The 12,527-nt window shown below is 38.0% G+C and overlaps 1 protein-coding gene across 1 annotated transcript in view; it reads left to right on the top strand.

The window, feature by feature from the left end:
* The window catches only part of LOC103117211 (probable ATP-dependent RNA helicase DDX60), a 99,700-nt gene that overhangs the window by 36,086 nt on the left and 51,087 nt on the right, over positions 1-12,527 (top strand). The window contains exons 17-21 of the mRNA XM_007527223.3: positions 862-981; positions 1,483-1,578; positions 5,064-5,179; positions 6,985-7,124; positions 7,220-7,329. Coding sequence (XP_007527285.3) covers positions 862-981; positions 1,483-1,578; positions 5,064-5,179; positions 6,985-7,124; positions 7,220-7,329 — 582 coding nt within the window. The remainder of the gene's footprint in view (positions 1-861; positions 982-1,482; positions 1,579-5,063; positions 5,180-6,984; positions 7,125-7,219; positions 7,330-12,527) is intronic.

Here is a 12,527-nt window from a genome sequence, read left to right as displayed (position 1 = left end):
ACTTCTTCCTATGAGTGAGATCATTCCATATACGTCCTTCTGTTTCTGACTAATCTTATTTAACATGATTCCTTCCAAGATGGGGTAAAGAAGGTGAAATCACCATTCTTAATAGCATGCCTAGTCCTTACAGTTCTAGCTTCAGCAATGCATGCATTAGAATGGTATTGTGGCTTCTCTCAAGCAAAATTCTTTCTTTATCTCATATGAAATGTGTAAAATCTATTTAAAAAATATAGTAATCACATATCCACCTTGAGCACATTTGACCTTTGTTTCATAAAACATTCACAGATTCTAAGGCTAGATTATCTTAGCTATACGTTTTTTTTCCTGTTGTATGAGCAATCTTCCCTGTTTTAAACTTCAGATGAGGTGATTCTCCCCTCCACCATTTTATTTTAGGTTGAAGTTTACCAAGGAGTTTCACTATTTTTTTCTTTATTTTTTTGTATTACTTCTATTTATTTATTGGATAGAGAAAGCCAGTGATCAAGAGGGAAGGGAGTGATAGAGAGGAAGAGAGAGAGAGAAACACCTGCAACACTGCTTCACCACTTGCAAAGCTTTTCCCTGGCAGGTGGGGACTGGTAGCTGGAACCCAAGTCCTTGAACATTGTATGTAACATGTGTGTTCAACCAGGTGTACCACCACTCCACCCTGGAGTTTCACTTCTGTAGTTATGTTTCACAAAGCACAATTTGCATTTAGAGTAGATGGATATGACAGACAAGTTACTAAATTCTCTTCACACATACCTAAAAGAACATAGTTTTTATATTGTTTCCATTGAAATTTCCTTTGAAGTTTTACCTTTATCTCTGTACAAAATTAATGGATTAATTTTTATTACCAATCAGGCTCTTGTTAATCAAGTGTCAGCAACTGTTCACCATCGTTTTACTAAAAACCTGCCAAGTGGTATAACTGTGTGCGGTGTTTTTACAAGGGATTATCGTACTGATGCTCTAAACTGCCAGGTAAGATAAACTACTCCATTCCTTAGAAAACTATAAAATATAGTACTTACATGTCTCTCTCATCAGAGATTTAGCATTTTCTTAAAGTTTTGTGGAGACTATCTTCTTTTTTAATTTTTTAAAATTATCTTTATTATTGTAAAGAGACAGCCAGAAATTGAGAGGGTATGGGGAGTTAGGGAGAGGGAAAGAGAGACACACCTGCAACACTGCTTGACCACTTGTAAAGCTTTCCCCCTGCATGTGGGGACCGGAGGCTCAAACCCAGGTCCTTGTGCATTGCAGCATGTACACTCAATCAGGGGAAACAGTATTCTTAAATTTACAAAAGTTGAAATTATTTTTTTTAGAGAAAATTCGAAAGAGTGAGAAACTGAATTTTCATTCTGTATGAACATTTATATTTTGAGAATAATTGTCTATTATAGCTTATTATCTCATATAACTTCTCTTGCACATAGTAAACACTTAGAATGCTTATTTACATGTTGCTATTTTTAGGTACTTGTCACAGTGCCAGCTTGTCTTGAAATTCTGCTTCTAGCTCCTCATCGCCAAGCATGGACTAAAAGAATCAGATATGTTATATTTGATGAGGTAGGTTCAGTCTTACTTCTCTAGGTTGATTTCCTTGAATGCATAGAAACTCTAATGAAAGACCATTAGTGCTTTACCACATCTGCTACATTGTGTGGATTTCATACAGGGAAAGTACTTCTTCAGAATGGCTGGGGAATAAAGCTCACACTCTTTTGGTTCTGTTTGCCTGTGTGGTTAGGTAAGGATGTCAATGTATGCTGAAGAAGGATCTATCATTGACTGTTTTAAAGGATCAGAATTAACCACCATGGCATAAGCTTTACTAGACAGAGAATTTACAGGCTAGTCTTTGATTTCAGAAGCAATGAATTTTGGGCTCTAACAAAAGTGTCAGTTGCATGTTTGTTTGTTTTTTAATCTATTATGACTCCAACACAAAATAAATGCTACACTGAAAAAATAGCAATTCAAGAGGGTTGTTTCCCAAATGTGTATGAGAGAAAAACTACAAAAATTACTGACGTCAAACTAATTGCTTATCCAGAATCTTAAAAAGTGACAAGGCAAGGAATTTGTTATTGGGAATTAGAAAGTGGGGGCTGGGCAGTAGTGCACCGAGTTTAGCTCACAGAGCTAAGTGCATATTGTGCAAAGTGCAAGGACCCATTTAGGGACCCTGGTTCAAGTCACCGGTACCCCTTTCAGGGGTTCACTTCACAAATGGTGAAAATAAGGTTTACAAGTGTCTGTCTTTCTTCCTCCTCTCTGTTTCTCTCTGTCCTAGCCATCTTAAAAAAAAAAAAATTGGTCTCCAGGAGCAGTGGATTTGCTGGCACGGAACCCCAGTGATAATCCTGGAGGAGTGAGAGAGGCGGGGGGGGGGGGGAGAGGGAGAGGGAGAGGGAGAGGGAGAGAGAGATTAAAAAGGTTCTTATTGAGTTGGACACTTTGTGAACAGTTGCCTCTATTGAGGTAACCTTTTAAGAAAGGAGTCAATAGATCAAAAATCTCATTCTTATTCTCCTACATTCTTCTTACTAAGAGTATATATTCAAGACAGAAAAATAATAATTTGCTTTTTTTTTTTTATTTCCAGTGGAACCAAAGAGCATCGGCATCCTTAGGTACCTTAGGTCAGTTTCTGAACACATAGTGAAGTGATTTGCCACTAGGGTTATCACTAGGGCTTGGTGCCTGAATGACAAATCCACAGTGGCCATTTTGTTCCACCTCCCCTTTCTTTTATTTGAGAACACAGAGAAAAATTGAGAAGGGGAGATAAAGAGGGAGAGAGAAAGAAAGATACTTGGAACACTGCTTCTCCACTGGTGAAGCTGCCTGCCTGCCAGTGGGGAAGCAGGACTTGAACCTGGATCTTTACACGTGGTAACATGTGTGCTTAGCCAGGTGTACTACCACCTGATCCTCTTTTCCTTTTTAAACATGGAGATACTGAACAGACTTCTTTGGGTTTGTCTGATACGGACTCATTATATTTACTACTAGCTAATCTATATTTATTGCATTTCAAAGGACATAGAAGTCCCGTAAAATATAGCATTTTTGTAATTAAAACCTTGAATCTCTAATCTTAATAACACTGAAGTGATATGATATTGTGAATCTCAGTTTCCCCAAGGCTTCCAAGGTTACTGTTTGTTTTAGTAAGTCAAGGAAAAGTGTTATTTAGTACAAAGGTTAAAACTACTTAGCGTGAAGTAGTTAAATGCATAATGAATTTAAAAATATACAGTCAACTTTGATAATCAGTCATTTCTCATTGATTGTTAAGTGTGACGACAATCTGTTTCATGAAGACCACAGTTGAAAATATTATCTGACTCTAGTTAAATTTACTTTATTTCCTCAAGATATATTCATTTATTTATTCAATAGCTATTTAGGTCATGCCACCATAGTGTCAGGTACTTTCAGCTGAGACTCCTTGGGCATCAGAGTAATTGATACAAGGTAATTGAACTTTTATGCACACAAATGACTATGCCAATTCATCATAGGAAAGTAAAGTCGGGCTGACATGACTGCTGTAATGGGTGGCAGACCAGCTTTTCTAATGAAGTGACATTAAAGGAAACTGTACAGGCTGAAAAGAGAGTGTTAGAGAAGGAATTAAATTAGTGAAAGCTCTGTGGTTGGAAATTTATATTCAGAAGACAAAGAAAATACCCGTGTATCTGAGCAAAGTGGCAGTAATATAAAAGAACATAACCTGAGGCCAAGCTAGAGATGAAAGCAAGGGTTAAATTGTGCCAGGTATAAAATACAGCCTGTTAAGGAATTTATATATTGTCTCATTTGCAATGGGAATCTAATAAAATTTTAGATATATGACCCAATATAGTTTTGTTTTTCAGACAAATCATTTTAGCTGTGATGTGAAGAATCTAGGGGACTGGAAGGGAAACTAAGTTAGTAGTCAGACATCATTACAGGGTCATTAATGCCGACTGCTCTTCAAGGTGCAGGTGAAATTGTTGGGAGTAGATGTGGAAATAAATATAAGATAAATAGGAATTATTGCTGGTTTGGTTATGGAGATTAAAGGCTATGTGACAAGATTTTCTTTTAAAAATTTTTATTATCTTTATTCATTGTATAGAGACAGCTAGAAATTTAGAGGGAAGGGGGTGATAGAGAGGGAGAGAGACAGAAAGACATTTGAAACACTGCTTTGCTATTTAAAAAGCTTTCGCCTTGCAGGTGGGGACCAGGGCTTGAACCCCAGTCCTCATGCACTGTAACACATACACTCAACCTGGTGAGCCACTCAATGGCCCCTCAAGATTTTCTACCATCTGAATTTGCAAATACTTATATAATCATGACATTATTAATCAAAATTCATAGGAAACTATACATATAATCATTCAGCTTCCATATCTTACTTTTATTTACTATTTTAAAATCAACTTTAAAAATATTTTATTTATTTATTTACTGGATTGAGACAGAGAGAAACTGAGAGAGGAGAGGGGAATAGAAATGTAGAGAGGGCGGCCAGCCGGCACAGTGAGTTAAACGCACATGGCGCAAAGCACAAGGACTAGCATAAAGATTCTGGTTTGAGCCCTTGGCTCCCCACCGGCAGGCAGGGGGGTCGCTTCACAAGCAGTGAAGAAGGTCTGCAGATATCTCTCTTTCTCTCACCCCTCTGCCTTCCCCTCCTCTATTTTGCTCTGTCCTATCCAACAATGACAGCAATAACAACAACATTGATAAACAAGGGTAACAAAAGGGAAAAAGTAGCCTCTGGGAGTGGTGGATTCGTAGCACAGGCACTAAATCCCAGCAATAACTCTGGAGGCAAAAAAAAGAAAAGGAAATGGAGAGAGCTAGAGAGACACCTGCAGTCCTGCTTCACTTCTGATGATTCCCCCCCACACACCCCTTACAGGTGGGAACCATGGAGCTTGAACTTGGGTCCTTGAGCACTGTAATGTGTGTACTTAACCAGGTGTGCCACCATATAGCCCCTAAAATCAACTTTTCAATGCGACTTTTCTTTATTTTTTCTTTAATAGGTCCATTGTCTTGGTGGGGAAATTGGAGCAGAAGTCTGGGAGCACATCCTTGTCATGATCCGATGTCCTTTTCTGGCTCTTTCAGCTACTATAAGCAACCCCCAGCATCTGACTGAGTAGGCATTAAGTTTCATTTTGGGCAGAACTCTTACCCATATTTAGTATTTGAATATCATCGATTAGACACTGGTTTTGAAGAGAACTTTCTGGTATATTTGCTAACATATTTAGACATTCAAGGAAAGAGTCTCTAATATCTTCTGACAGTGCAGGGTGGGGTCGCCCTCAATAAAAGAAAATTGGAGATCTCCTGACAGATCTACAACCTAGTAGAATATTTCCTACATATTTCAAAAGTAAAGAAAAATTAACTGAGTGACATGTTTATGTTTCTTTTTCTCCCTCTTTTTTTAAAAAAAAAACCCAACAACTAAGAATTAAAAAATGAATCAACATGGCTCAGGGAAATAACACCGTAATTATACAACAGACTTGTATGTCTGAGACACTGAAAAGCCCAGGTTCAGTTCCAGCACCACCAGAAGCCAGCACAGAGCAGTGCTCTGGTAGGAAAAAAAAACAATAAAAATAAACTGGCATACTGTCGTACTCTACCATGGGCTATGAGATTTTATATATTGTTCTACTTTGAGGATGTTTTAGGAATATAAGAAAATTTTATTAAATGAAAGCCCTATATGTTTTTTGTTTTTATATTTTTTTAAATTATTTTTATTTAAGAAAGGATAAATTAACAAAACCATTGGGTAGGAGGGGTACAACTCCACACAATTCCCACCACCCAATCTGCATATCCCACCCGCTCCCATGATAGCTTTCCCATTCTCTATCCCTCTGGGACCATGGACCCAGGGTCATTGTGGGTTGTAGAAGGTGGAAGGTCTGGCTTCTGTAATTGCTTCCCCGCTGAAGATGGGCGTTGACTGGTCAGTCCATACTCCCAGTCTGCCTCTCTCTTTCCCTAGTAGGGTGGGTCTCTGGGGAAGCAGAGCTCCAGGACACATTGGTAGCCCATATGTTTTTGTTATTGGCCTAATTTTTTGCCTCAAAATACAATAATAATGAAGATTTTTCTGTGTCAAGTACTATTCTAAGTGCTTTCACTATACTGGTCTATCTAAAATTCCCAACAATTATGATTTGGTGTTATCGCCCCATTACTATTATTAAAATTTATTTCAATACTATTATTATTTATTCCATTTTAAAATACGGAAAGAATGGAACAGAAAGACCGGCGTAAGGATCCCGGTTCGAGCCCCCGGCTCCCCACCTGCAGGGGAGTCGCTTCACGGGCGGTGAAGCAGGTCTGCAGGTGTCTATCTTTCTCTCCCCTCTCTCTCTGTCTTCCCCTCCTCTCTCCATTTCTCTCTGTTCTATACAAAAACAAAGCAACGTCAACAATGGCAATAATAACCGCAACGAGGCTGCAACAACTAGGGCAACAAAAAGGGGGAAAAAAGGCCTCCAGGAGCAGTGGATTCATGGTGCAGGCACCGAGCCCAGCAATAACCCTGGAGGAAAAAAAAAAAAAAAAAAAAAAAAGAATGGAACAGAAAGATTAGATGATTCAAGCAATAGTCATAACTTATATAAGAGGTGGAAATTCAGTCTCATGTAATCTGGCTCTGGGGCCTATTGCTTTAGTACAATTATTAAAAATATCTATTTATGCATTTATTTATTTGAGAACCAGAGCATCACTCTGGTATATGCAATACCAGAGTTCAAACTCAGGATCTTTTGCTCCAAAGTCCAAAATTTTACCACAGTGACGTCTCCCAAATTGCTTAAGTTTAATTTTTAAAGCATATGAAATTTTCTTAATTTAGAATATTTAATGCCCCAAGAAGTTGTTCCTATTTTTTCATATATAAAATGTAATTTAATTTTTTTTAAGATGGCTACAATCAGTGAAATGGTACTGGAAAGAAATAGACAGCAAACTAGGAAAAAATAATCCAAAAAAGAAGCCTGGATCTCATGGAAGTTCTCACAAAGATTATTCACAAATAAAACAGTCATATAAAGTGAGACTTGGTATGTGATGTATTCATGATTATTTTATCTGTTACCTTAAGTTACTTTATGCATTAGAGATTCATTGATTGGAAAATTCTTGTCTTCATTCTTAGTGCTTTATGGAGAGAGATACAATGATTTAGAGAAGCATATATGTTCAATAAGAGGTGATGATGTTTGTTTTGATCATTTTCACCCATGTGCTGCATTAACAACAGATTATGTAAGTAAAACTTTAGCTATATTTGCTCTAAGTAATATAACTTAATATGTATATTATAAATGATAACCCACCTAGTTGATATTTATCAGAATTATAGGAGGGATATTTACGATAGATATATAACCTTTGTTTTATTTTTTCATTTACTTATTTTTATGAAAGTACAAGGGAACCAGAGCACTGCTCAGTTCAGGCATATGTAATACTGGGGATGGATTTATGCACTCAGGCATGAAAATCTTACATGCTACTGCTAAACCATTTTTACTTGTACTTTTAAAGTAGCTGGCATAACCTCACACTTTTCACTGATTCTTCAGTGGTATCTGCATCCACAAAGCTTGAAAACAACTAAAATGGATTTTTTGTGGCTAATTTTGTTTATTCATATATGTTATCTTTCTCCATTTAAAAAAATTCTGATATTTATTTTCCTATTTCTCTAAATCTTATTGCAGTTACAACTAATGTGACGCACTTTTTAAAACAGACTTTTAACTATATTTTAATTAAATTATTTTTATTTATTTATTTGGTAGAGATACTCAGAAATTGAGAGGGAAGGTAGGGTGATAGAAAGGAAGAGAGACAGAGAGACACCTACAGCACTTCTTCATGACTCATGAAGTTTTCTCCAGGTAGGTGGGGACTGGGGGCTTGAACCTGGATCCTTGTGCATTGAAACCTGAACTCAACTAGGTGTGCCACCAACTGGTCCCCTGAAATTCTTGTGTTGTTTTTTAATTTAATTTAATTTTAATTTTAATTTTTTATTTAAGAAAGGATAAATTAACAAAACCATAGGGTAGGAGGGGTACAACTCCACACAGTTCCCACCACAAAATCTCCATATCCCACACCCTCCCCTGATAGCTTTGCCACTCTCTATCCCTCTGGGAGCATGGACCCAGGGTCGTTGTGGGTTGCAGAAGGTGGAAGGTCTGGCTTCTGTAATTGCTTCCCTGCTGAACATGGGCGTTGACTGGTCAGTCCATACTCCCAGTCTGCCTCTCTCTTTCCCTAGTAGGCTGTGTCTCTGGGGAAGCTGAGCTCCAGGACACATTGGTGGGGTCTTCAGTCCAGGGAAGCCTGGCCGACATCCTGATGACATCTGGAACCTGGTGACTGAAAAGAGAGTTAACATACAAAGCCAAACAAATTGTTGAGCAATCATGGACCCAAATCATGGAATAATGGAGAGGAAGTGTTAGGGGGGTACTCATTGCAAACTCTAGTGTACTTCTGCTTTCAGGTATATATTTTGCAGTAGTTTATGGATATGTGTGAACATATCTCTGGACACAGTCTGAGCTGAAGCATGTTGAGGTGGCAATCGTTGTGCTGATTAGGTTGCGATTGGAAGATGCAATATTATTTGATATGGATTGGGAGAGGCATACGGGAAAGTGGGCCCTATCCAAGGGTTCCAGGACTGGGGGAAGTAGAGGCTCTATAGTGGAGATGTGAGGTTCCTGCTGTCTTAGGGTTCAAAAAGACAATCGACAGTTAATGTTATCATCACATTATTTGGTAATTGGGTTAACTTTGAAAAGTCCTTTTGTTAGGGTTTGCTGTACAGTACCAGTATCTTGTATATAGCTGTGTTATTGGTTGCTTCTGATCTACTTGGTCTAGGCTTTTGAGAGAATCTGCATATCAAATACACAGCCTATATATTAAAAAGACTCAGTCTGTGTTTTAAAAAACTTTGAGACATACAATTAATTTTCCCCCTCTCATATTAATTAACTAGTGATTTATATGACTACATTTTACTAGGAGTGTACATAAACACCATTCCCACCACCAAAAGACTGTGACTCATCCCTCCCACCTATTCCCAACCCCCACTGGCCCAGGAAGCTACATGTCTACCCCTCACAACAGGGTTTTTACTTTGCTGTTCTACTTATAATTTGGTCAGGTCTTGCTTTTAGTTTCCATTTCAGATCTTCTTACTCAGCTTCTGTTGATGAGTGGGATCATCCTATACTCATCTTTATATTCTGACATAGCAACTTAACATAATTCCTTCTAGCTCTGTTCAAGATGGGTCAGAGAAGGTGGGTTCATTGTTCTTGATAGCTGCATAGTATTCCATTGTGTATATATACCACAACTATCTCAGCCACTCATCTGTTGTTGGGCACCTGGGTTGCCTCCAGGTTTTAGCTATTATGAATTGTGTTGCTATGAACATAGGAGTACACACCTCTTTTTGGTTGGGTGTTATGGAGTCCTTGGGGTATAACCCCAGGAGAGGAATTACTGGATTATATGGAAGGTCCATGTCTAGCCTTGTGAGAGTTTTCCAGACTGCTCTCCACAGAGGCTGTACCAATTTACATTCTCACCAGCAATGCAAGAGGGTTCCTCTGTCCCCAAAGCCTCTCCAGCATTTTTTGCTGCTGTCCTTTTTGATGTATGCCATTCTTACAGGAGTGAGGTGGTATCTTAGTGTTGTCTTAATTTGCATTTCTCTGACAATCAGTGACCTAGAGCAGTTTTTCATATGTTTGCTAGCCTTTTGGATCTCCTCTGAGGTGAATGTTTTGTTCATATCCTCTGCCCATTTTTGGATGGGGTCATTTGCTTTTTTGGTGCTAAGTTTGCTGAGCTCTTTATATATTTTTGGTGATTAGTTTCTTGCCTGATGTATGGAATGTGAAGATCTTCTCCCATTCTGTGAGGGATCTCTTTGTTTGTTTAATAGTTTCTTTGGATGTGCAGAAGCTTTTCAATTTGATGTAGTCCCATTGGTTTGTTTCTGCTTTAGTCTTCCTTGCAATTGGGTTTGATTCATCAAAGGTGTCCTTTAGGTGTAGGTGGGAAAGTGTTTACCAATGTTTTCCTCTAAGTATTTGATTTTTTCTGGTCTGACATCTAGGTCTTTGATCCATTTGGAGTTGATTTTTGTTTCTGGTGAGATAAAGTGGTTCCATTTCATTCTTCTGCATGTTACAATCCAGTTTTCCCAGCACCAGTTATTGAAGAGAGCCTCGTTCTTCCATTTAATCCTTTGAGCCCCCTTATCAAAGATTAGATGTCCATAGGTGTGGGGATTTATTTCTGGGCTTTCAATTCTTTTCCACTGGTCTGTGTGCCTATTTTTGTTCCAGTACCATGTTGTTTTGATGTTGATGGCTTTATAATATAGTTTGAGATCTGGGTGTGTCATGCCTCCATTTCTGTTTCTTTTCCTCAAGATGGCTTTGGCAATTCTAGGTGTTTTCAAGTTCCAGATAAATGATTGTAGTGTTTGTTCTATTCTCTTAAAGAAGCTTAGTGGAACTTTGATGGGTATTGCATTAAATTTGTATATGGGTCTGGTTGAATATTCATTTGATGATATTTATTCTTCCAATCCATGAGCATGGAATATCTTTCCATTTCTTGGTATCAGTTTCTATTTCCTTGAGTAGCGACTCATAGTTTTCAGTATACAAGTCTTTCACTTCTTTGGTCAACTTTATTCCTAGGTATTTGATTGATTTTGCTGAAATAGTAAATGGGAGTGATTTCTGGATGTCTTCTTCTTCAGATTTAGTGTTTGCTTAAAGAAATGCCACTGATTTCTTTACATTGATTTTGTAGCCTGATACCTTGCAATATTGCCTAATAACTTCCAGTAGTTTTCTGCTGGATTCTTTGGGTTTTTCTATGTATACTATCATATCATCTGCAAATAGTGAGAGCTTGTGTTCTTCCCTTCCAATCTGTATTCCTTTGATTTCTTTCTCTTGCCTGTTTGCCATGTCAAGAACTTCCAATGCTATGTTGAAGAGTAGTGGTGACAGTGGACAGCCCTTTCTAGTCCCCGATCTGTGGGGGAATGCTTTCAGCTTCTGTCCATTGAGTATGATGTTGGCTGTAGGTTTGCTATATATAGACTCCTCTATCTTGAGGAATTTCCCATCTATTCCCATTTTTTGTAGAGTTTTGAGCATGAATGGGTGTTGGATTTTGTCAAAGGCTTTCTCTGCATCTATTGAGATAATCATGTGGTTTTTGGCTTTGCTTTTATTGATGTGGTGAATGACATTGATTGACTTATGGATGTTGAACCAGCCTTGCATTTCTGGGATGAATCCCACTTGGTTGTGATGAACAACCTTTTTGATATGCTGCTATATCTGGCTGGCCAAGATCTTGTTTAATATTTTGGCATCTATGTTCATCAGAGATATTGTTCTGTAGTTCTCCTTTTTTGTTCTGTCCCTATCAGCTTTTGGTATCAGGGTGATGTTGGCTTCATAGAAGGTAGAAGGGAGTATTCCTGTTTCTTCAGTCTTATGGAAAAGCTTAAGAAGTATGCGTACTGTTTCCTGAAAGGTTTGTAGAATTCGTTTGTGAAGCCATCTGGTCCAGGACTTTTGTTGTTGGGGAGATTCTTAATAACGGTTTCAATTTCTTTGTCGGTGATTATTGCATTTAGATTTTGTAGTTCTTCTTGGTTCAGTTTTGGAAGGGCTTATGTTTCTAGGAATTGTTCCATTTCTTCCAGATTCTCTAGCTTGGTGGCGTATAGTTCTTCATAGAAGTTTCACATGATTCTCTGGATTTCTGTGGTGTCAGTTGTGATATCTCCTCCATCATTTACAATTCTATTAATTTGAGTCTTCCCTCTTTTTGTTTGGTGAGTCTGGCTAGGGGTTTGTCAATTTTGTTTAATCTTTCAAAGAACCAACATTTGGCTTCATTAATCTTTTATATGGTTCTTTTATTTTCGATGTTGTTTATTTCTGCTCGAACTTTAGTGATTTCTGTCCTTCTGGTTGCTTTAGGTTTCCTTTGTTCCTCTTCCTCTAAGTCCTTGAGGTGTGCAGTAAGGTCGTTCATTTGAGCTTCTTCTTGGTGTTTAATATGTGATTGTATGGCTATAAGTTTCCCTCTCAGTACAGCTTTAGCTGTGTCCCAAATATTTTGATAGGTTTTGTCTTCATTTTCATTTGTTTCCAGGAACATTTGAATTTCCTGCTTGAGTGAATCTCTGACACAGTGGTTCTTAAGGAGATGTTGTCTAGTTTCCAAATTCTGTGACTTTTAATAGTTCTCTGTTTGTTGTTAAATGTTAGTTTTACTCCACTGTGGTCTGAGAAGATACTTGGGATGATTTCAATGCTCTTGAATTTATTGATGCTGTCTTTGTGGCCTAAAATGTGGTCTATCCTTGAGTATGTGTTATGTGGATTTGAAAA

This window comes from Erinaceus europaeus, chromosome 2 (genome assembly GCF_950295315.1).
Source record: "Erinaceus europaeus chromosome 2, mEriEur2.1, whole genome shotgun sequence".
Taxonomy (NCBI): Eukaryota; Metazoa; Chordata; class Mammalia; order Eulipotyphla; family Erinaceidae; genus Erinaceus; species Erinaceus europaeus.
The sequence above is the reverse complement of the archived record's forward strand: the minus strand, read 5'-3'. Positions and strand labels throughout refer to the sequence as shown.